At 37.7% G+C, this 25973-nt stretch overlaps 3 protein-coding genes across 5 annotated transcripts; 1 reads left to right on the forward strand and 2 right to left on the reverse strand.

Moving 5' to 3' along the window:
• Positions 1-202: 202 nt before the first annotated feature.
• LOC106168956 (tyrosine-protein phosphatase non-receptor type 9) lies at positions 203-12628 on the reverse strand. 2 transcript variants are annotated; one of them, XM_013548216.2, is made up of 12 exons: positions 12474-12628; positions 11463-11609; positions 10976-11065; positions 8627-8751; positions 7000-7105; positions 6635-6745; positions 5690-6363; positions 5368-5528; positions 3720-3798; positions 3216-3366; positions 2815-3022; positions 203-2405 (listed from the first exon to the last, which is right to left on the reverse strand). In XM_013548216.2, exons 1-12 carry the CDS (start codon positions 12504-12506, stop codon positions 2179-2181), a joined length of 2112 nt encoding a protein of 703 aa, XP_013403670.2. In that variant the 5' UTR covers positions 12507-12628; the 3' UTR covers positions 203-2178. The 2 variants fall into 2 exon arrangements, with proteins under 2 accessions (XP_013403670.2, XP_013403672.2); XM_013548218.2 differs by lacking the exon at positions 12474-12628 and adding an exon at positions 11863-12288.
• Positions 12629-12708: 80 nt separating this feature from the next.
• Positions 12709-18163, forward strand: LOC106168959 (ubiquitin-conjugating enzyme E2 R2). The gene is made up of 5 exons (XM_013548222.2): positions 12709-13014; positions 15748-15834; positions 15997-16094; positions 16972-17106; positions 17338-18163. Exons 1-5 carry the CDS (start codon positions 12838-12840, stop codon positions 17558-17560), a joined length of 720 nt encoding a protein of 239 aa, XP_013403676.1. The 5' UTR covers positions 12709-12837; the 3' UTR covers positions 17561-18163.
• Positions 18164-18852: 689 nt separating this feature from the next.
• LOC106168957 (E3 ubiquitin-protein ligase KCMF1) lies at positions 18853-25934 on the reverse strand. 2 transcript variants are annotated; one of them, XM_013548219.2, is made up of 8 exons: positions 25735-25934; positions 24850-25017; positions 24535-24674; positions 24047-24148; positions 23633-23792; positions 22571-22685; positions 20925-21071; positions 18853-20617 (listed from the first exon to the last, which is right to left on the reverse strand). In XM_013548219.2, the coding sequence occupies exons 1-8, from the start codon at positions 25748-25750 to the stop codon at positions 20341-20343; spliced, it is 1125 nt and encodes a 374-aa protein (XP_013403673.2). In that variant the 5' UTR covers positions 25751-25934; the 3' UTR covers positions 18853-20340. The 2 variants fall into 2 exon arrangements, with proteins under 2 accessions (XP_013403673.2, XP_013403674.2); XM_013548220.2 differs by lacking the exon at positions 22571-22685 and adding an exon at positions 22791-22890.
• Positions 25935-25973: the final 39 nt, after the last annotated feature.

Raw genomic sequence — 25973 nt, forward strand, 5'->3', positions numbered from 1 at the left:
AAATCACTAGTTTTGCCAGGAAAAAAGGAACCACAAGTGTGACAGCTAGAAGTTTAAAAAGTACATACAGATGCAGATCACTTCTAAATAGTACAACATTTTGTACGTGGCCACTTAGAAGACATCCCATTCTTACCCATACTGTCATTGTCAGTTTTTCAGGAGGGTAATAAATGAAATCATGTCATCAGGAACAAGCACATATAATCTATTCATATTTATTATTACAATATAGCCATATCTACTACATTTGTACTTTTATCATACACAATATAACTTATATACTTGTACATATAATAATATAAAAGTATCATAAATAATAATTTTGTATTCTAGCTGAATACTTTTTATATCAATATTTTCAAAGTTTTATCTTAATAGTTACACTACAATGCTTTTCTTTATGAATGGTGTTATTGATGGGTAACTGTGACAGATAGTTCCTGTTTATATACAAAATATGGAAATATATCTGGTGAGGAATACAAACCCAGCTGATTAACTTATAATATCAAAGTACAAAACTCATTTAAAACACTTCACATTGAAGCAACTTATATACTGAACTCTGTCATTTATTAACTAATAAATAAATAAATGATACTGTATAATACAATGAGAAACTACTGGTTGATGTTGCTGTGGTACAATAAGAGATAGAAGACAAGACAACAAGCATCAGATACGCAACTCCATTTTTATCTATAATATATTATACAGGCAAACTTTACATTGAATATACTGTGGATGCACAATTAAACTGCCCTTACATTGTAATTTTGCTACTTGCTTTATATATTCCACAGAAAAAATACCAATGCTCTTTCACTCATTTTAGCATATCTTATATGTCCATCAAGTCCTGTGTCTAGAATTTAAGTACATCTTGATGTGCTTCATGCCATTTTATGTTTCCAAATATATTTATATATATGCAACACAATTTGCCATCCATTAATTTACCACATATAATCTTGTCTACAGTTTTAACCTGTGCAATCTGTACACTACCCAAGCCAAGTTAACAACTGTGTAAGGATGACACAGAATTGACAGAGCTACAATTTCACTTGTACAGTTACTACACCACATATATCTATATGTACACTGGATTAAGACATTGCACTGCGCCAGAAAGAAAGAGTTCACAGTTTCCCAGTACTTACAACTATGGTCTGCTGTGTTGAGAGTAGAGAACTTGTTTAAAATATAATGAACTGTCAATGTCTCCAAAATATGCAGGCTGCAACTGCATATTAAGTTTATACACTATATTTTCAGTCAAAATAAAATGTAAGGTGAAAACTTCCAGTTTCTGAAAACAAGAAGACTACATGGAATGTGTCAACTAAGAGGAAAATGGAATCAGAAGTTAACTGAAAGAAAAATAAATAAAATTAGATAAACCACAACGTATGTTTTTTGTTGTTGCTTGACATTTTTATTAGTTATGTAGTTTTGAAGTAATGTTGTTATTTTATTTTATAACTATGTAGCTTAACCTTTGTCATAGTTATGTAGTTAAACCTTTGTTATTGGGATCAGTCAATCAAAACTGAAACTATCCCTTCACTTTATGTTTGCATTTTCACATTGAATGATGTCCAATAAATACTACCTAATACTCTAATAAAGGAAGCAATTCACAGAAATCTAGTTTATAATTTGAAACAACATTATATAAAGTAAGCATTTCTGTTTTGTTATCCTAATTATTTTTCCATTTCCATACATACTGCTACTAGTTGAATTGAGTTCTTGTGAACCTAGATGCGTCATGAGTAGCTGCTTGTACAGCAAATATATCCAGAGATTTCCACCTCTGTGTAAGTGGACTGTCCACTCTACTTACAACACATCTTGTGTGATAATGTTGAGTAACATGGTATAGTTGTATTTAATACAATAATGTATGCTGCAGTGACATCCCTGTATCCAGACTGTCAGTTGTTGATCCTATGGGCAGCTGAGTGGAATCCACTGCACTGACAACCTTCTCCATATCCCATGACTACCTAGTGACAGGACAATACACAGCTGTTCACAGCAGGAACTAAAACTGAACTTTATCTATTGCCATTAAGTATGTTTGTCCTGGATCTGGATGCTATACACATCTTCCATATCACTGAGGCTGTGAGTGACTATAATGCACTGAATTCCTGTCCTTTAAATTTGTCAATCACTTTCACTTTCACTATCATCAAATCCGTCCAAGTCGATCTCTCCCAATACGCCTTCGCGCTGTGCATGTTCCAGTAATGCCAGATGACAGAACACGTACTGGTCTGGCATCTGTATACTGAAAGCACGTTGTGACCGTATTCTTTGCACTGTAGACTCCACATCCACCTTACAGTCATCTGCCAGCCACTTAGTACAGATGTCCATGGTAATGAAGGTTCCTAAAAGCATTCAAATAGCAGTCAGTTATAACAGGGACAAGATCTAGGGGGTTGATTACAGGGAGTTGGTTACAGAGAACCAGTTACAAGAAGGCAGTTACAAGGAGCCAGTTACAAGAAGGCAGTTACATATGGAGCCAGTTACAGGAAGGCAGTTACATATGGAGCCAGTTACAGGGAGTCAGTTACAAGAAGGCAGTTACAGGGAGTCAGTTACAAGAAGGCAGTTACAGGGATGGGAAAAAATGAAGAGTTACCAATCAAAGTTATATAAGAGAATTACTTAAAATTAAAATTGAAGCTATCAAGGAATTCTATTTATCCCAATGCCAATAGTACAGCTTATATCCCAGTTAATGACCCTTCCAGCTGATATAACCCAAGTCAGAGGTAATATACCCATACTAACCTGTTCTCCCTATTCCAGCACTGCAGTGTATAATTATGGGGGGCCCCAGGGGGTGGCCTTTCCAGCTGCCACCAAGCTCTGACACTCTTTGCTCTTGGTGTCGACGTACCCGGAACATGAAGTCAAGGAATCCTGAGGCCGAGTGGGGGACGCCATAGTCTGGCCAGCTGGTGAACTGAAAGTGGGTCACTGTCCTGTGCTCCTCTGTCTGAAAGTTTACAGATTGTTTTATTTTACCTTTGTTATAACCCTCCTAGTGCCTCACAATTCTAGAATTCGCATTTCTTTAAGGGGCATGGTCCTTTTTTACAACTATAACTTTAATCTCAAAATGCACACTCATTCTGTTTTTTATTATTGATATTTATCATAATGGTGAAAAGAAAAAAACCTCCCCCTACCTTAGGGTTCTGTATTACTAGTGTAGAGACTGTGTAATCTTTGTTCAGTTCTATTTTGGTGTTGATAACAATTAAGTCTCCATATTGTTCATAGGTGTCTTCCTCATTAGGCCAGTACTGCCCACACTTCACACGGTTCCTCTCCACAGCTCTGAAATAGTTACATATCACAGCATGTGGTCACAGTGCACAGAATAATTGCTTCTATTTCATTTTTATTGGCAGTTTAAGTTTTCAAATTATAAATTTAACTCTAGACTATGACATATATGATAATTTTTCTCTCAGTTCAACTAAGTCTATTTGATAAAGGTGTATAGTTCAAATAATCAACTGTTCACAAGTGAAAGCTGCCTGATACAAACTGCACATGCACATTGTTATTTAATGCACCTGACAAACTATATTTCTAGAGAGAAGAATAAAACACCAATTGGTTGCCCTGACAATGACCAGCACTTTGTTGTCATGATGATCATCACCATTTATTTCATCAAAACTCACTTTGTTGTCATGACTATGATCAGTGCCTGCTGCTCCCAGACCATTCTCCAGAAATCATCAAAAGACTTTGGAAGTGGCCCTGAAAAGGACATAATACTTTATTTTACATAAAATCTTCTTTGTGATCAAAGGATAAAAACAGGCCTGTAACTGTCATCTAACACTTCAACTTATGAATGAAAAAAAAGTTCTTTCCATGGGTATAATTTATATAGAAATAATAACTTAAAAATACAAACATTCAAAATATACAGAGGCTTACATACTGTAACAAAGGTGATATACAAATAATGAATTTTACTGGTCAACAATGATCTCAGAGAAGAGCAATTATAATAAGTTTTTATAAACCTATACTTGAACAATTCCACTGGGAGTGCAACAGCAGCATTAATCTTTGAAGGGATGGGGGGCGTTTATTCGTCACAGAAGTTAAAGCAATAAGAGATGATACAAATGCAATGTTTCAACTAACCAATCCTAGGTAAAGAATTATGATAAAATTCTAATGAAAAGAATATCAGCATTTTTCACCAACCATCAAAATGGTGAAATCAAAGTCATTGACCAAGTTAGTTTTTCACCCAGTTCTTAACAATCATGAAGAAGTTCTTGCTTTTAAGACTGAAGGAGAATCAGATTTCAAGACAAACTGACTACTGTTCCTTCTCCATCAATATAAATGGATGAACATATAATTAGCCCTTGGAAACAGAAAGTGGAAAAACCAATAGAGAGCTGACTCTAGGTGTAACAGGTAATTGGACTTGTCAATCATGAATCTGTTGTCTCAAAGTACTGCAGGAGGCTGTTCTAATGGCTGGCTGGATTCAACAAGCAGTGTTTATAAGAAGTATGTGTTTAGATGTAGATATTCTGGTTCAGTTCACCACTCTGTGGTTTGTTTACATTGGTGCCACACCTCGCCAGAACTGTGCTGATGTCATAAGCAGGAGTCATGAGAACTTGGCAGCACAGGCAAAGGAGGATAAACTTAAAATAGGAAAACTGGTGGATACTGCTTTCTTTATTAAGCAATCCAGTCGGTTTTTAAGGAACATTTTTGGCTGAAGGAATAATTTTGGGTTTTCATGAGCTATGACATCTTTTTAAATTGTTAAGCACACTGCATGGAATTCTGAATGCCAAACATAAGCTGGAGGGCATCTGAGTGTATTAGACTTGAGACAAGCTGGAACATGACGTTTTTCAATATGGAGATGTATACATACGTGCACTTCCCCCTTTCTCAGCTTATACTGAAGGAGTAAAATATTAAAACTTCAATGACATATGCGTGTGCAGCAAGGCTTTGCCCAGCAAACCATTCAGTGGTCATTTAGACTGCGGCCACTATCACTGAACGGCCTATATTTTCAAAGACAGCTGGACAGCTTATTATTTTTTGAAAAATAATGGCTTGGACTCCCTGAAATTTTGTGGGAAATTACAGGTGATACTTTTGGACAGCCTGTACCCCAAATCCTGGGAAAAGCCCTGGAGAACAGGAATAACACTGAAGATGAAGCAAATTTTATATCTCTCCCCCCCCCTTCTCTCTCTCTCTCTCAAACACACACAAACACACACACACACACACACACACACACACACACACACACACACACACACACAAATGCTCCCTTACCCTGTGTGGATATATAAGCATTTCTCTGCTTGTACCCGTCCACAAAGTTAGCATTGATGTAGTCAGTGGTGGGGTCCCCATCAATACATTCTAGTCTCACTCTACTGTGGTCCAAACACAGGACATCAGTGTAACGGTTCTTGGGGAGATTGTGCCGAGCTCTGAAATACACAGCTGCCATTATCCTTATCTCTAAGATGAAGAAACTAATGTGTAATTACTTCAGTTCATGTACAATATATGTTTAGATCACCAGTCTGCCTTGAAGTTTACTTAAAGAAATATTAGATTTTTTGTCAGATCCTATAATGCAAACACTTACTTTGAATCATTGAATGTGCCTTTTGGTGCCTCTGCCTTCAGGAAAGCATACTCTTTGTACAGTCCCTGCTTCCCCTTGGCCTTCACCATCTTAGCAAACTCCTCTATAGACATGCCCTGGTTCTGTGAGGTATGAATGGAACCATCATCAAAGTCTGCATCTGCCGGACGCTTCTTCCTGGGCAGTTGTGGCTGGAGCTGACCAGACACTGGGCTTAGGTCAGGGGAGGACTCCACGGCCCTCTTACAGGGGGGTGAGCCCACTTCACTGGACTCATCACTGTTACTTAATGTGTAAACCTCGGCCTGGCCGTTCATGTCTCTGGAGGCCTCATTCCCAGGTTTCTCCTCCTCTACTTCTTTCTCTCTCTCCTCATGGTTATGTTTCTCACTGACAGTCTCCTTGGAGCCCTGGGAGTCCAGGTCCTCACTGACAGGAGACACGGGACTATTGTCAGAGGTGCCTTTCACACTGTTTGCTACTACTATATTAGAATCATTCCTTGCTGCTTTGAGAAAGCTTTCAAACATCTTGTCATCCACTTTCATTGCACCATGTTTGAGACAATGTTTGAGCCATGCCTGATGGTCCACCTCTAGTGTTCCCCCTAGTTGTTTGGGAAGAGACTCCACAGGGATGTGATCTGTCAACTGGGGGCTGTTCACAGTGAATACCTGCAATAGAAAACCAGCCATGTACATCGTGGTGTGCTTTTCTTACCTCAGCTCTCCCTGGCTGTTTGCCACTGACAATAATAAGAAGGAATAATTCTAAAGGCACAGTTAAAACAGGACAAATCATACTACAAGAGTGCACACTGATTTCAGACATGGCCGTAGTCTCACTCTAGTGCTACAGTAATTGTAGCAATTCATAACAGTCAGTACTTTATTGACTTGTAACAAATGAGCAGATCCACCACTCTGAGCCCAGAGCCAGACTTACCCGGTCTCGAAGTTTTTGTCGTACAAATAATCTGAGTATTTTGAAGGGAGCTTTGAACCACAAGGGTGCTGTAACAACCAGGACTTTCTTTAACCTGGCAGGAAAACCACCCTGGAATGACAGAAGTCTTTTTATACAAAAGAAATATCAGTAAGGAAAACACAACATGCTACTATGTTAGTCTTCTGCAGATATTAGAAATAAAAATCTGAGACAGTTAATTTAATTGACATCACAAAATAAGTCTTGCATCAAATTTTAATATTTTTGGTATTGACATCAACTGTTTATTTTGTTTTTTTTAAATAATGCAAATGTTGTCCTAACTCCAACCCTTTTAACCAGTCAATAACAATGTTCCTTACCTTTAGCAAGTCCAATATCTTAATACTTAGGTCATAGTCAAAATTGCTGTATTTTGATCCAGTCATGTCATAAATAAATACTAGTCCATTCCTTTGAGTTTCAGTGCTGAAAAATAGAAGGAAGTTGAAGATGTATGCTTTTTCAGATATGCATGTACTATGTGATGAGGGAATTCATCTGTTTTTTTCCCGTTTTCTGAAGCATTTGCTAATAAGTCATGACACATAATGAATTGTTTTCTGAAGCATTTGCTAATTAGTCATGACACATAATGTATAATGCTACTTACTTTGGTAAAATATAACAAAGAATTCCCTATATTATCCAGTAGTGTAGTTGTGTAGGTTACACCAGATAACTTAAAGAATTCCCTATATTATCCAGTAGTGTAGCTGTGTAGGTTACACCAGATAACTTAAAGAATTCCCTATATTATCCAGCAGTGTAGCTGTGTAGGTTACACCAGATAACTTAAAGAATTCCCTATATTATCCAGTAGTGTAGTTGTGTAGGTTACACCAGATAACTTAAAGAATTCCCTATATTATCCAGTAGTGTAGCTGTGCAGGTAACACCATATAACCTATAGAATTCCCTATATTATCCAGTAGTGTAGTTGTGTAGGTTACACCAGATAACTTAAAGAATTCCCTATATTATCCAGTAGTGTAGCTGTGCAGGTAACACCATATAACCTAAAGAATTCCCTATATTATGCAGTAGTGTAGCTGTGTAGGTTACACCAGATAACTTAAAGAATTCCCTATATTATCCAGTAGTGTAGCTGTGCAGGTAACACCATATAACCTAAAGAATTCCCTATATTATTCAGTAGTGTAGTTGTGTACACCAGATAACTTAAAGAATTCCCTATATTATCCAGTAGTGTAGTTGTGTAGGTTACACCAGATAACTTAAAGAATTCCCTATATTATCCAGTAGTGTAGTTGTGTAGGTTACACCAGATAACTTAAAGAATTCCCTATATTATCCAGTAGTGTAGTTGTGTAGGTTACACCAGATAACTTAAAGAATTCCCTATATTATCCAGTAGTGTAGTTGTGTAGGTTACACCAGATAACTTAAAGAATTCCCTATATTATCCAGTAGTGTAGTTGTGTAGGTTACACCAGATAACTTAAAGAATTCCCTATATTATCCAGTAGTGTAGTTGTGTAGGTTACACCAGATAACTTAAAGAATTCCCTATATTATCCAGTAGTGTAGCTGTGTAGGTTACACCAGATAACTTAAAGAATTCCCTATATTATCCAGTAGTGTAGTTGTGTAGGTTACACCAGATAACTTAAAGAATTCCCTATATTATCCAGTAGTGTAGTTGTGTAGGTTACACCAGATAACTTAAAGAATTCCCTATATTATCCAGTAGTGTAGCTGTGTAGGTTACACCAGATAACTTAAAGAATTCCCTATATTATCCAGTAGTGTAGTTGTGTAGGTTACACCAGATAACTTAAAGAATTCCCTATATTATCCAGTAGTGTAGTTGTGTAGGTTACACCAGATAACTTAAAGAATTCCCTATATTATCCAGTAGTGTAGTTGTGTAGGTTACACCAGATAACTTAAAGAATTCCCTATATTATCCAGTAGTGTAGTTGTTACCTTTCAAGAGCAGAGTCCAGCTGGAACATCAAGGCTTTCAACACGGCCTGGTGTGAGGTGCTGGCGGGGTTGTGGTAACGTGCAGTAAACAGGGCTATGGCTGCCCCACTGCTGTCCCTGGCAGGCTGCAATAGTGAACACAAGCTGCTGGTTTGTTGTCATATACTACAACGATTGAAGGGACTTACAACTAGAGGATCAGAGAGGCGATACCGCCTCCAGATATTGTACCACCAGCTGGAGTAAGCGCATTCGTATGGACCCCCCCCCCCTCCTAAAAGGGACACCATCACCAGTCTGGTGTTTGACAAGCTCTATAAGATGCAATCAACAAGAGTTCTCAAAATATGCAAAAAATATAACTAAAAATGATACAATCAAGCAGATTTTCAAATTGACTTGCATTTTCCTACCCTTGCTCACTACTGTATTCTCTAGACAAAAGGCCTATTGGTTTTCCTTGAAATGTGTTGTCAATGGTGCATATATGCTGACAAAAGAGAAAACCTAGGGGAAACAATGGGCACATCTCTGCTAGATTTAAAGATATGAGAGGCAAGAAAATATGCAAAGCTCAGTTCATGGTGAAAAAGTAGGTCAAAGGTCAATTTCAATATCATAGTATATGAATTTCTATTCAAGTTCAATAGCAACCATGGACATTTCTTTGCCAATTTTGCAGATTTAAAGGCCAGAAAACATGCAAAAAGCAGTTCATCATAAAAAGTAGGTCAAAGGTCAATTTCAAGGTCACAGATTGCTAGTGTATTACTTCCTATTCAAGTTCAATAGTAACTATGGACCTATCTGTCAGTTTTGAAGATAAAGGTGAACGAAAATTTGCTAAGTTCAGTTCATAGTAAAAGGAAGGTCAAAGGTCAATTTAAAGGTCACAGTAAATTGCCAGTTCATGACTTCCTATTTAAGTTCAATAGTAACTATGGACCTATCTCTGCCAGTTTTGGAGATTAAAGGGAACAAAAATTGGCAAAGTTCAATTCATGGTGAAAAGTAGGTCAAAGGTCAATTTTAAGGTCACTGATTAATTGCCAGTATGTGACTTCCTATTCAAGTTTAATAGTGACTATGGACCTATCTCTGCCAGTTTTGGAGATTAAAGGGAACAAAAATTGGCAAAGTTCAATTCATGTTGAAAAGTAGGTCAAAGGTCAATTTTAAGGTCACTGTTAAATTGCCAGTATGTGACTTCCTATTCAAGTTCAATAGTAACTATTGACCTATCTCTGCCAGTTTTGGAGATAAAAGGGAACAAAAATTTGCAAAGTTCAGTTCATGGTGAAAAGTAGGTCAAAGGTCAATTTCAAGCTCACATCTAGATTGCAAGTAAATGACTTCCTATTCAACTTAAATAATAACTATTGACCTATCTCTGCCAGTTTTGGAGATATAAGGGACTAAATGTTACAATTCTGAGTTACAAAAATGTGCCACCACAAAGTACTTTTTAATACAGCATAACACGAAAACCGTATGAAATACAAAAAAACGGAGACCACTCTCAGTGTTGGGCTTTACATGCTCTACAAAATGCAAAAAAGAACGGGTCGCTAGCATTAACGGTTCCCGAATTAGAGACAGTTTTCATTTTCGGTATTTTATGGCCGCTACTCCTGTGAAAATGCACCGATTGACCCCAAATTCACAGAGATGAAAGATGACCCAAAGGGTAACACTTTCCAATATAATTATTGGTTAAGTCTGTGTAGTGTCTGAATAACAGTGCAAATAATATTTTTTTTCGTAAAAAATTTCATTTTTTTGAAAATTTTGGCCCGTTTGACCTTGAAATAAAGGTCAAAGGTCAAATCCAAGGGCATATTTGAAATCTACACATATGACTTTTGGAAAGCCGTCTGTAGAAAATTTTCCCATAATTCCTTCCGTAGGGTAGATAATTGGCATTGAATTTTCAAAAATTTTGACAAGGGTGCATTTCAAGGAGCGTCACGCCCAGGTCAATGTACCGACTGAGACAAAAAAACCTGGGGGTTCAAGTTGAGGTTATATGTGACCTAAATCCAAGAGATGGGGACAGGGGTCCTTGCGGTCTAGGAGGAGAAGCGGTAACGGTGACTTGTATCCGGCGCCAGTACGCGGAGCCGGCGGAGCTTACGGAGCCGGCGGAGCCGGCGGAGCCAACGGAGCCGGCGGAGCCGGCAGAGCCGGCGGAGCCGGACGAGACGGGTCGGGACTAAAACCATGAGTACCGCCAGCGTACACGCTGGTGGTACTAATGAATAGTTGTTAGGTTGGAGAAACTACCACACAAAGATAAGAGAGACAGCTGTATGAAATATCATCACTTACTGTTTTCAGTTCAATACTTACCAGGATTGTAAATTTTAAAGACAGCAATTCCACTTGCACTGATTTGTCTAGGGGGTAAAGGTTAATCAAGCCTTCTCTTTGTCTGATTAGCTGAAATGTATAAGTCATTTACAGTAATCTACACACTGACAAGGTTTTTACAAAATTAGTGAAAATTTTTGGCAATGTTAGCTTGGGTTTCTCACAGTGGATGGTCTTTTTCCAGTATGTTATCATCACTGAAGACACACATTTCAAGATTATTCTTTATTCATGCAGCTTGCTCATTTTACTGTCTTTAATGTATCAATGAAAAAATACCAACAAATAACTATATTTGACAGAATTTTTGTTGGTATACCTTTAATATAAGGTAGTATTTACACCAACACCTAACATCTACTATGTCTTATCAAAGGGATAACTCAACTGGCAATATTGAAAAAGACAAGAAGCTTATCAAATTGTTCAATAATACTGATAAAAGAGTGAAACAATCTAATCTTACCCTGTGGTTTCTATAAAGGTCCAGTGCACGAGGAAGTTCAAATTTTCTAGCCATTAAGAACTTGACAGCCTCTTCCCAGGTGACTGTGGGGGCAGTCTGTCCATTGGTCTGGGGCTGGTTCACCTCCTTTAAGAAGGCCACTGCTGCCTGAGAGACCAAGGAAAACTTACAGTTACTTATTACTACATAATTTTATAGTCTGCAAACAATGGAATATCTTGGAAATATCTGTTTTCTGTACACCAGTAAAAAACTCTCCGCTTTACACACACACACACACATGCACACACAAACAGTCACAAACACAAAACATTGAGGTTTAAATAACATCATAATGAACTGAAAGTCCTTAAAAGTTTGAGCCTAAAAAGTTAAAATGTTGTGTTATTCAAATATTTACCTCATTTTTCACAAAATCTAAAGTGCCCTTCATGTTATCCAGGGATGTATAAATAAGATCGACTTAGAGAAAACTGAGGTCAATTCACAAGATATTGAAGGAGTGTACAACTGACTAACTAATGGAGCAGGCTTTACAAAGTCCACATCCTAATCATCCATATATAGAAATACTAAAAAGATTTCACCATAACTTCCGGTAAATAAAGCCGGAAGTGATGGTCATGTCCGAATTGAATCTAAGTAAATGATCCTTTCATATTAAAATAAATCATTTCCACCGCCGTCTTGCATTTTATGATACCACGGTTTTTAAAAAGGAAACAGAAAGATAAATTAATGAAAACATAGATATAATGCACCGAGTTTTCCCTACAGATCGCTTTCAGCGACTATCCCAGACAGTCACGGAAGGTGCGAAGATCTCAACTCAATCTTGATTCCAAATCTTTAAGGCAAAACCAATTAACCACTTACAGCATGGCGACAAACTATTTTCTCGTTGATATATGCGTGCTAGCTTACAAAGGAAAACAAAATATAAGATATTACAAAATATTTCAAAAATTTCCGATCGATCTCTTTGAAATCCATTAATTAAATTCGACAAACCTGCTCTTCTTCCGGACATAGCGAAGCAGCCATATTGCAATGAATAACATGGATTAATGGACCCACTTCAGATTGTCGTTCACGTAGATGTTGACGTTTGAGCTAATAAATAGCAAAATCTTAGGATAAATAATGAAAGAAAAATATATAGATTTATTCATTTATCTTAAGTGTGAAAAAAAAAGTTGATTATACTATTTACATCTCTGATTTTACTTCCGTCTTGTTTCAACGTGACGTAATAAAGAGCTGCCATATTGGGTATCGGAGAACAACAAGAGAGGAAGAAAAACATTAGCTTTCCCTGCAGTTGATTTATTTCAACGTATTTTTTACTTTTTGTTGTCGGGATCATTGAGCCCGAATGGCACAGAGTCCTACTAGCGGTGCTGTGCGCGCTCTTCAATTAGAACTGAAGAAAATTCAAGAAGAACCAGTTGAAGGGTTCCGTGTACATTTGAGCAATGACGACAATCTTTTCGAATGGGAAGTGGCAATTTTTGGTCCTCCGGGCACGCTGTACGAAGCTGGTTATTTTAAGGTCTGTATATTATGCCCCACATTTTTCTATTTATAAGATTGAAAAGCTTATTAAAGCCTTCCCAACTTGCCCATTTCTAGGTAGTAACTTAACCTCGTATGCCAGGTCACGAGGGCCAGCTGTCATATATATCCATTGAAAACACAAAGAGATTTTTAATTGACTTGGAAAATGTTTTGATGTAGACAGCACAAAACAAAAGCAGCACTAGTAAAATAGAAAGCCAATTTGGACATGATCAATTAATAAAGTAAATGTGGTTTTATTGTTTTCAAAATTACTCACAATTTCCTTAGTCATTGTTTGCACTCTGTATGTGTGGAATGGACTTGGAAGGAAAACAATATTTAGATATTTCTATTGTTTTTATTTATTTATTTATTTAATTAATTGTTTTGTTTTTGTTATTCGAGATCCCAATTTTTTGTCCAGTTTTTATCTTCATGACAGCAGTAAATGTGAGGAGATTGATTTGCTTTGTATGAACCAGGATTATAATTATGATGGATGGTTGAATGATAGTAGAGCAGGATGTTGGCCACACTCACTGACCTGGTATAATCTTTGGAACAAAGGAAATCATAGAATCACTGTATTCCTGTAGGAATCATTATACAATATTTCTAGTGAATAGCTGCAAAGATAGAGTTCAAATTCCAGTAGTTCCTGAGTATGATTAGTGTTTTTTACAAGAATATATGTTCTTCATATGTCAGCTTGATGAGTCTTCTTAGGACACATCATTTAGTATAATTTACACTGTGGTAGCAGTCATTTCCTCTTTGAATAAAAACCTGTAATTGTAGCTGATAACAAATTTTACCTTGACTTGGAATGACATTTTCCTAACGAATGTGGTTAGGTTACTTTTGCAGATTTAGGTCATAGACAAAATTTTCACTTGATACCTGTTCTTAATTTCCATATTTATGTGTCTTTCCATTTGTAAGTAACCTCATTGGAATACATCCATTGAACTAATACTCTTCTAGAACTATTTCATTGTCACAGCAACATGTAGGAAAGTTTGTTTTCCAAATTGTGTTGATGACGGATCCCAGAGTGTTCCATGTTTGTTATTTAGGCTGTCAGTACAGTTGTCTTGATTTGGCAAATGTTATTTGCTTACCTAAGTATTTTGATATCTCAGGTTCAGCAAGGTCAAGTTGAAGTTTATTTATTTAAAGCCAATCTTATCCTTAACAACCCTTTTATAATTGAATCAGTATGAGTAAGAATATTACTGGAATAGAACATTATTGGATTGACACAACAGCATTTATTTTAAAAGTTAAAATTATGAATGTTCATAAAAGATCAATAACAAATATTTCTTTATGTAAAAAGATAACACCAGACCATGAAGCATAAGTTATTAAAATCATGACAGAAAAGGGTGTATTTGTGAAGTAGATCTCCAGTCAAGAGAATGATAAAAGGGAGTTTTTTTTAAAACAGTACCCAAGCAATACAATAGATTTGGTCAATATGTAAACTGGATAATAACTGAGATTCATATTTCACAATAAATACCTTGTAAACAACTCATACAAATTTAATAAATTTCATTTTACCACCAAAATGACTGTCATGGCAATTATTCTGGAATCTGTGCTTGCCATAAGACCACCTGACCTTTATCTATAGATGGCTTTACTTTGTAAATGATCTCTTGGGAGGTTATAACAAAAAAAAAAATGATTTAGGAAAAAAATTGACTAAATTTGAATGTTGGAATGAATTCATTACCATTGGTAAATATGGGAAATCACTGATTACCCCAGGTAAATATCTTTTTTTTTTTTTTTTTTTGGCAAAACTAACAGCTGTTATCCCCTTAAATAGATAATAGCCCCATTCACACCTACATGGTTAATCGAGATTTAGGGAATCACGATTCTAACGCGCTTAGCTAAATTCACTTTTTTGCGTTCACACATGTAAAAAACGAAATCGCGATTTACCTTGCTAGATCTGGTAATTGCAACTGCGCTCGCTAGGGAGTCACGGTATATCCTGTTGATCATGCGCAGTAGCTGCCTTCAAGACCATGCTTTCGGTGTGTACGGTGTTCTTTTCTGTTTAATACTCTCATCGCCCCAAATATTTAGTTATGCTGCCACTGAGTTTTCATACCAGTACGTCCTCTTGGCCATTTTGCTGACTGCGAAGAAACTTGAAATTGCGTGGACAGTTTGTTTTCTTTCACTTTCCAGTCGGCGAATAGCTGTATTTAGCCAATGTTTCGTTTCAATTTATACCTGACATGAAATAAAATTTATTGTACTGTATTGTATTGTACTTTCAATAGAAACTGTGCATGCGACATAAGTCCTCAACTTCCGGTGTTAACATCGATCCCGTTCTCACTAGGAAATTTTATATCGCGATTTAAGTTTACATCGATAGAATCCACCTCTCAAGTAGGATTAATTTGAATCGCGATTTGGCGTCTCTACTGCGTTCACACTAGAAGCTTTACATCGATAGAATCGCGATTTGGCACTAATCGCGATTGAAAGTGTCTCGTGTGAATGGGGTTACTGAATAAAGTTGCAAGCATTTTGTATATCTGGTCTTTGTATTAGTTTAGTTAGGCAAGTCAAGTATGGTGAAGGTACTTTAATTTTTAAATTAATTGTGAAATTTTGATGAACTTCAAACAACAATTAAGGATAAAGTGGAAGCATTCATTTTCTTTGTTTTATGATTGCTATTTTTGCCCCATTTCAGGCTCATATGAAGTTTCCTTCAGACTACCCGTACTCTCCACCCTCAGTCAAATTCCTCACCAAGATGTGGCATCCAAATGTTTATGAAGTAAGCTGGGTATAACTTGTTAAAGAATTCTGTAATTTTTCCCATACATTTGTTTTTTGTTGTCACATCTATAATAATGTCAGATCTAACATACCAGGCATATCTACAGTGTAGTTGTGTGAGGCAGTGCTATGGATTGCTACATTCTTTTGTTTGTTTTAGAATGGTGATGTATGTATTTCCATACTGCATCCTCCTGTCGATGATCCCCACAGTGGTGAGCTGCCTTGTGAGAGATGGAACCCTACACAAAATGTTCGGTAAGGAATTCTGACCAATGAAAACTGCTAGACAAGTCATTAAAGAAGCTAATAAGTACTAAGGGAGAAGGGGATGACTGGTGTCTTAGGGAGTGCTAGGAGAGAAGGGGCAACTGCTGTCTTAGACTGCATTCCCACAGATTTTTAGATTGATCTATCCCCATGAGAAGTCTCACTAGATTGCTGTCAGCTTAGCAGGCTCAAATGTCTGTCCGGCCTACTAAAAGCTATAAGGGGGTAATTAACTTTAGTGCGCTCGACTGAACCCCCAGGGAAATAGGTCGATCCAGATGGATCGATCTAAATCTGTGGGAACCCAGTCTTAGTGAGTGCTAGGGGAGAAGGGTATGCACTTGTTAATGTGGGGTCAAGGGTCACAGAATGTACTGAGCAGCAAATTCAAAAACAAAAAATAAACGCTGAATGGAAAACCATCTTGTATGAAAAAAAAAAACTACTCAGGTAGCATTGTTTTCAAATCAGCCAACACCTGTTCTCTCATCAAAAGGTGTTGTAGAGCAGCAAAGTTAAAGTCATTGCTGTTCATTATGATTATTGATGTTAAGTTCACACCTACAGTGTAAGTCTAGACTTGCAAATGCATCTTGGGGTGCATTCCCAGAGATTTAGATCGATCCAGAGATTAAGATTTAGATCGACCTGGGGGTTTCACGCTAAATTGCAGTCAGCAGAGTGCGCACCATAGTTAATTACCCCCTTACAGCTTTTATTAGGCAGGACAGACCGTTATGCCGGCTAAGCTGACAGTTATCTAGTGAGACTCCCCACAGGGATAGATCGATCTAAAATCTATGGGAATGGGGTCTTGATGTTCACAATGCATCAAGTCATATGTGTCTTTTCTTTTTATTTTCAGCACAGTTTTATTGAGCATTATCTCCCTGTTAAATGAACCTAACACATTTTCACCAGCCAATGTGGATGCATCAGTTATGTATAGAAAATGGAGAGAATCCAAAGGAAGAGATAAAGAATATGAAAATATAATTAGGTGGGTGCCACATTTGCTGTTTTATTTAAGCAGCTGGAGTTATTTAAAGACCTTTACAATTAATTTTGTTATGCTTGGATGAACAGAATCATTAGTTTTAAAAAGATGTCGAGTTTATAATTGGACTATTTGCAACATTTAGCAACATATCAACTGTGGCATTTAAATGCCCTTTCCTGTTGTGAGTGGGTTGAAATCATTTGTTTTAAGAATATTTAATCTGTATTTCAGAAAACAAGTTCAAGCTACAAAGCAAGAAGCTGAAAAAGATGGAGTTGTTGTCCCCACCACATTAGAAGACTACTGTGTATCCACAAATCCCAAACCTTCAGACAGCTCTATGGATGCTGCAGACTTTTATGATGATGACTACGGAGATGATATTGATGACGATGATGATGATGACAATGTTTATGAGGAAGATGATGATGATTCTGGAAATGAAATGTCATGATGCAAGCTCTTTTCTTCAAATCTGTTCAAAACATCTCCTTCTCCTGAATCACCTAACTTTAAAAATCACAGAAAATGAATAAAGTATAAGAATGCTATATTTAGAGGATATGTGTAAATTGTGCATTATCACTTGTTAAGTTCAGGACAAATTGTTGTCATTTAAGTGTCGTATATTTTAGTAGTTGGCTTGTACAGCAAAGGCTGAAATTCACCCATATCCCATTTTCCCCTCATTTTCCAAAAAGAGTTGAGAAAACTATTCTTATCAATTTTTTTCTTTTTTAGTAAATAAAGTAAAACATGTCATTTTGTGAAATGTCATAGCAGAAACATGTTATGAAAACATTTGTCCTGATCTTTATATTTTTACTCAGTTTTAGAAAACATTTGATTTGTTCAACTTAAAAGTGGTTTTATGAATGTGGATTGATTGATCTTATTTTTCAAATTCAACGTGAAAGTCTTTAATAATTGCTGTAATACTGTGAAGTCATGGGGGTTATTATAGGTATACCATGTAATAGTTAAATAGATATTTAATTATCAAATTGCTTTTTATTTCAATATCACGTCCTTTTGTTAATAAAACTATTTAAAAAGATGTTGTAATTTTCAGTTTTCAGGTTACGATAAATGGTTTGCCCTGACTGAAATGGGAATTATTATTGCAAATTGTTCTTAAAGGCACAATAGCCATCTCATTTTACCAAATTTCAAGCACCGAGAAGAATTAAAGAAACAATATATTGTAGGGCTCATCCCCCATGCAACTGAAGTTCTATGCTGATTGATCTAATTCTGTGGAAACTTGCTGAAGGCAATCAAATGAAAATATTTATAAACCTCTTTCTGGCATTGAGTAGACAACAGAAAAGCTGGTAATTATACGAGTATGTCAGATTGCATTCAGTGATAGTCCCCTCAGAGTATGTCAGATTGCATTCAGTGATAGTCCCCTCAGAGTATGTCAGATTGCATTCAGTGACAGTCCCTTCAGAGTTGGATTGATCTTTTTAGAACCATAGTTTTATTGGGAATTGGCCCTTGGTAAGCCGGAGAGAAATCTAGCAGAAGTGAAAGTTTAGGAGGCTCAGTAGCTGGTACAGGTGTGTTCATTAGGGATTCCTATGTCAAAGGCTACAGTTTGCACTAATAGGCTTATTTTTGGAGTTTGAAACCTTGTAGGCCAAATCCTTATTCACCTATAAATATCAGACATGGGGCCTTAGTCACTGCACCAAGTTAAGAAAGCCTGTGTTAAACTGAACACATAAAATTAACCTTTGTTGATTGAGTCTATTTCTTTCTTAAAAGAATTTAATTTTCCAAAAGGTTGTGTTAACAATGCATGTCATTCGTAGAATTTGTCCAGCAGGCCACTGATACAGTTATAACCAGCAGACATGGTAGATACAAAGAATCCACTTTTATCACAATCATTTTTTTATAATCAACATTTTACAACCAATATGGAACATCTTTGGTACATAAAGTCCATCAGTTTGGTAATGAAATGATCAGTTATACATGGGATTATTAAAGAAACCTGGCACTATAGCATTAGGTCACTGTTCACACTAGAGGGCGACACATGGCAAGATACTCTTTGCACCTCAGTGAACAAACAATTTAGTTCTCAACATCCACTTGACACTTGCGCACATACTGGTTCAAAACAACCAAATATTCACAAGGCATGCTTTGATATATAACTTGAAATTCCATCTAATTAAGAAAATTCTTCCATCTTGGAAGGACACGTGAAAGCACAAGTTACCAATAGGATTGCATGTGTTAATATAACTTGAAATGAGAGCTTCAAAGACAAGTTCTGCACTCTGGTATCATTTATAGTCGAAATAAATATTTGGAATATGCAATCTGGTGAAAACATGAGTTTTAGAACCTTCAAGCTTTTCTTTTCATTTATTAAAGCAGAGATGTAATATAGCGGTCCGAGGGCCCTAATGAAAAAGTCCTATAGGAGCCTATAGGAAATTGGCCCAATTTCCTATAGAATTGTATAGGATCTTATAGGCCTTTTTCGTAAGGGAGCAGAACTCTGGTCACATAGTAGAGTGGTCATCTAGGCAGTGACCACCAATAAACTGACACATTCAATTAGGATCAAAGATATTCGTGTCTGTCTTGAAAAATATCAAGAGTTAAAGCTGTTCCACCACAGCATTCAGATATAGTACTAATAAATTTGGAGATACAATCATTCCAAGTTGATTACCACAAACAACTTTACAATTATATTAAAATGCCAATATAAAAAGTATGTTCTATTCAAGTGACGTGATATTAGTGCCATGGATGTTAGAAAACAATCTTCTTAGAACCTGTAGCTCAATTCTCCCAGTCTGAGTTAAATAACAGAAATGAGGAGTTGATCTCAGCAGGAAATCAGTTGGGTATAGAACTGGGTCTAGATGAATAAATAATTAACTTAAAATATCTCCATCTTAGCAACATAAAACTGACTGTGATCACAACACTGTTCCTGTCCACAATGCTGTATGGCACTACCAGGAGAGAGGGGGCCATAGTTGTACCTCTGGTCTCTGGTCAACACTGCCAGGACAGCAGGCTATTTCACCATTTTTCTGGTGTCCCCTGGTCTCTGGTCAACACAACATGGCACAGGTGGTGCTGTTCACTCCTTCCCCAGGTGTGGATGTGATCAACATGAACATCACCAGGACTTGGTGCACCTAGAATTCATTATATCTAGGATACTGTGGGTGCAGCTCAAATTCCTAGTCCCACACATCACTAAGAATGTGGGGGTGGTTCACGCTCCTTCTTATTGTTATCAGAGTGTTTCAAGTTCTTGTGAGAGTTCTGCTTTGAGAGCAGGTGCTTGTCCTCTCCATCAGCTATGCTGATGTTTAAGGCATGAGCCTGGCCATCACATGAAGCTTGCTCATCTTTAAGATGAAGCTGGTCAGTTAGAGTGGATAATAGCAGTTCCTGGACAAATAAGCTGCGGTCAGCGCGCTCACTCTCGGCTGTCTGCTGCTCCAGCTCAGATAGGGGGGCCTCCTGGCATCTGGAAACAACAGAAGAATTGTAGTGGTGAGTTTGTACAGATCTGTGTATAGAAATATACTGTAACTGATCAGCATTAAGTGATGGTGTGACAGGTTCATACTTCACTGATTATACTCCACCCTACCTCACTCTCTCTCCTCCTCACTTCCAAGAATTCAGTATAGCAGTAACAGCCAAGCCTGCTGAAACTTGACTTAAACAACAGCAATATGATGATCTCAGGACAAGGATGGTTTAAACCACTAGACATAACATAAACAATTCAATAAAAATCCACTGAAACTGAGGCTGTCTGCTGGTCTTACCTAGCTAAAAGAAACTGGGAATTTGCATTTGCACTTGTGGCGCTGGTGGCACTGGGAAGGTCTATGTTAGCATTCAGCGCCCCTGACTGGGTCCTGGACGCCAGGGAGTCCGCGGGCCGTCGGTTAGGAAGTCTTTCTAATTGTTGTCTGAAACACAAAAGGTTGAAGATGACGACCATTATGGGAAAAATTATAAGCTTAGGCATCACACTGAGGATAACAGAACTGATATTCATCAGACTGAGGATAACAAATTGATTACTCCTCAAAGGATAACTGAACTGATAGTCCTCAAAGGATTACTGAACTGAGGAAAACAGAACTGACATTCCTCTCACTGAGGATAACAGGACCGCTATTCCTCAAAGAATAATAGAACTGATACCCCTCAAAGGATAACAGAACTGATACTCCTCAAAGGATAAGAGAACTGATACCCCTCAAAGGATAACAGAACTGATATTCCTCAAAGGATAAGAGAACTGATATCCCTCAAAGGATAACAGACCTGATATCCCTCAAAGGATAACAGAACTGATATTCCTCAATAGATAAGAGAACTGATACTCCTCAAAGGATAACAGAACTGATATCCCTCAAAGGATAACAGAACTGATATTCCTCAAAGGACAACTGGACATACATATATCTTGTCAGAGAACAAAAGCGGGTTTCATTCAAAGAATTGGGTATCAATTACAGACTTGGATACTGGACTATTCCGTATTAAAGGCATTCACATTACACCCTGATATGACAAACATTCAATGCTTTCAATAACTTTAAATCCATTTATGCCAATTATCCACCTTATTCATCTTTTAAAAGAGAATGCCTGGGGTAAGGGAGAAGCTGGAATGATAACCTTGCTACACATATACTTTACCATATCCCATATAAGGGCACATTTAGATTCACACATTGTTCTAGCTGGGTCAGTTCACACAGAACTAGAACATTTGGTGGCACTGCCGTGTTATTGATGTACAATCCATAACACACAATCTCCCTGTAGAAGCTGACTCTATAGACTGTGCTGGCACCAGTTAGACCATACTGTATAGACTGTGCTGGCACCAGTTAGACCATACTGTATAGACTGTGCTGGCACCAGTTAGACCATACCGTATAGACCGTGCTGGCACCAGTTAGACCATACCGTATAGACTGTGCTGGCACCAGTTAGACCATACTGTATAGACTGTGCTGGCACCAGTTAGACCATACCGTATAGACCGTGCTGGCACCAGTTAGACCATACTGTATAGACCGTGCTGGCACCAGTTAGACCATACTGTATAGACCGTGCTGGCACCAGTTAGACCATACTGTATAGACCGTGCTGGCACCAGTTAGACCATACTGTATAGACCGTGCTGGCACCAGTTAGACCATACTGTATAGACCGTGCTGGCACCAGTTAGACCATACTGTATAGACTGTGCTGGCACCAGTTAGACCATACTGTATAGACCGTGCTGGCACCAGTTAGACCATACCGTATAGACCGTGCTGGCACCAGTTAGACCATACTGTATAGACTATGCTAACACCAGTTAGACCATACTGTATAGACTGTACTAACTCCAGTTAGACCATACTGTATAGACTGTGCTAGCTCCAGTAAGACCATGCTCCATATTTACCGCATTGCCAAAGCCTGCTGCCTTTCATATTGCAACTGCCTCTGTAACTCGTGCAACTGCTGCGGCACCCCAGTAATCACTGTCCTACGAGCCCCGGACAGCTGTGACAGTAACTCTGCAAAAACACAAGGTGCCACACATCAAAACACACCCAACACCCCCTGCCTGGGCAGGTGTCTACAGGGGGGGGCTAGCCCACCTGGACAGGTGTTCAGCTCACCTGGTGGTCTGCAGCTGCATCTCCAACTGCTGCAGCTGAGAGGAAACACTCTGCGCCGCAGCTGCTCGGCTTCGCACACTTGACAACTGTGAGAGAAGCTCTGAAACAAAAGGCAAGGACCAAGTTGTTGGCATCACTTGCAGCACAGATGATATGGTCTGACAAGTTTTGCTCTATCTTTGAAATATTTAGCAAAATGATTCCTCTGTGTCTTGTGTCAGTTTCAGCATATCTGATCTGTAAGTTTTTTTTTGGATTAAGAAAAGAAGAATAGTTGTTCATCTATCAAAATTCTAATTGGCTTAAAGAACCCGTATAGGACAACATTACATGAAAAACTAGAGAGCAAACAAAAAAGACAACATAGCCAAAATATTAAAAACTGTAAACAATGTTTAATCATTATAGATATTTCGCTTTTTTTCTTCAATCCACTTCTATTAATTTCCATAAAGTCCAAAAGCACATAATAACCCATTTTTTTTCCAGAAATTCAAAACATAAACTATAATGTGTTTCTGCAATACAATACAAATACTTTCTTAGGAGAGATTTCATAAAAGAAATAAGTAGAGGAAGGGAGGCTAGCTCTCTAATATAGAGGGGAAGGGGGGGGGGCTAACTCTATTATAAAGGGGAGGGAGGGCTACATCTCTAATATTGAGGGGAAGGGGGGGCTAACTCTAGTATAGAGGAAGGGGGGTTTTCTCTTTAATATTTAAGGCAGGGGAAGCAAACTATAATATAGAGAGGTCTAGAGGAAACAATGGAAAGAATCAAGAGTCTAAAATGAAACAACCCTTTGTCAAAGAAGATGAATCAAGAATATCTACATATCTTACCTGCTATTGGATCCATGGCCTCTCTGCCACTAGGGGTCATCCCAGTCAAGGAGCCAGATGATGATCCAAAATGCATATTAGTTCTCCTTGCCCTGGTGCTGCCCACGCCCCTCCCAGGGTGGGCTATTCTACGCACATGCCGTATGCCCGTGGGCTCATCGTAAGGTCCAGTCAAGGAAAAAGACAAGAGTGGTGGAAAGATGGCTTACAAGAGGGGATGAAATAGTTGTAAAATTCTTATAGCACTGTTCCTATTGTAGCAAAATTTAGACCACACCTTGGATAAGAGATTCATTTATCCCTACGGCCTTTAACTACCATATAAGTATTTCTCTACAAATGCCTTTGATATTTCCCAATACAATAACTTGAAATGCTATAACACATGACTGACACCAGTGGTCCCAAGGATATAAATTCTCTAGGAGCTCTGTGCTCCAGAGTGAGGTGAGCAGCAAAGTCATCAGTGACATGGTTTGGGTCACCTCCAGGTAGCGCTGCACACACAGGACAAACCTGTAACATAACATGTCAAAGTCTGAACACTAGCAATTACTGCATAGTTCAGAATATACACATTCACTTTCACCATGTAACCAGCATTTATTACAATCCTTTAACTACACTAAATATATGATGACTTTTAAAATTTTTTATCCAACTGCAACTTAGTTATATTATTTGAATAGATGATCTTAAACCTTTTTCTTTTCAGCCAGTCTTATTTTATTTCTTTCTTTCTTGTTTTTTTTTTTTTTTTTTTTTGAAGCCTGAATTGGCAATTATATGATTTCTGTTTCCTGTATATATTTATAATATAAATATAAAAAGGCTCAATAAACCTTAATGATTATTTATTTATTTACCATTATTATGTAATATCAATCCTATATAAATCTTACCACTTCTGTGGAGACATCTGCATGTTCTGTGGTAACATGTTCTTGGAGGGAGGACTCTGTGAACCCCATCTTACCACAGTAAGGACAGGTAAAGGACTGAGGAGCCTCTGCACTCAGGGCTTCACCTCCATAGTATAAATCTGGAAAACAACAGGTGTTTTCTACCTTATTGTGTTTGATTTTAATTAGAAGATCAAAATTAACATGAACTATTAATAAGCCAGCTAAGCTGACCAATGAACAAACCTGGGGTTGACTGTCTGAACATATTGACAGCACTTTACATATACATAGACATCTCAATAGAAAACCTACCAAAATCAGCTCTAGTGAGGATGCACTGCATTGGGTGATCAGTCGTATGCCTGGTTGTGGTGGCTCCCGACTCATAGCACGCAGCACAAAGATCGTAGTCGTAGCAAATCAAACACTTGTAACGCCGGCCTGTAAAGTTTCCCTTCAAACAAGAATCACAGCTAACCCCTAGGGAAATAAATGTACAAATATAACTGACCAACAAAACACTTTTATATTACTTACATAACCATTATAAAGAATATAACATCAAAGACATTTGGCCCTGATTCAGCTAATTTTAGTGATCAACAAAGGCTCACCATATTGGGGCATTAGTAAGGTCAGCACCTGTGCTATACTTTATGGGCACATTTAGGACAAAAAAGCCAAGGTAAGTATTTACTTGGTTCATGTATCATTTTAAGTCTACTCTGTGTGAAAGAGACACAATGTCAGGGATATCAGTGAACTCAAGGTACTTTCATCTTGGGAGTTCAATCAACCTCTAATATCACCATTACTGCAAAGGAGATAAGGTCCGTCTCAACATCACAACTATTAAAATCAACAACCAAGTTTCTATCAGTTGCAGATTTTGTAGTAAAACTTTATAGGTTCTTGGTGAAATTAGGAAAAAACTGTCCCTTGAATGCGATGTCATACCCCCCCCCCCCCCCCTTTACATCCTGCTTGCGTTGTAGTTGGCCACTTGCGTTGTTCCCACTTCATTTAGTAAACGTTCGGACGTCAGACGATGATGCAATCTCAAGAGTTAGTCTATGTTATGACAGAGTGTAAAACCAACATATAGTTCTCTACATGTAAGGAAACACCCAGGAAATGAACAATGAACGACTCACATGCCGACAGCCATTTTTTCCTTCATTTCAAGCAGACACCTACCTTCATGGCGAGACATTCTAAGGCCTCGACGATATCACAAACCTCTTAAGGCTATCGGATACTCCTTCGTGTTGATTGAATAACACCATGGATAATAAATATCACGAACCAATCGACATGATTTGCAAAATTAATAAATAATTATTTTCACTTTTCCTCAGTCACTCTGAATGATGTCACGCTTGCCAGTCTCGAGCTAACGAGATTAAGAGAAGCAGATATTATCTGAGTACAATATT

The sequence above is a fragment of the Lingula anatina genome, chromosome 1, assembly GCF_051362555.1.
Source record: "Lingula anatina isolate TDL-2025a chromosome 1, LinAna3.0, whole genome shotgun sequence".
Taxonomy (NCBI): Eukaryota; Metazoa; Brachiopoda; class Lingulata; order Lingulida; family Lingulidae; genus Lingula; species Lingula anatina.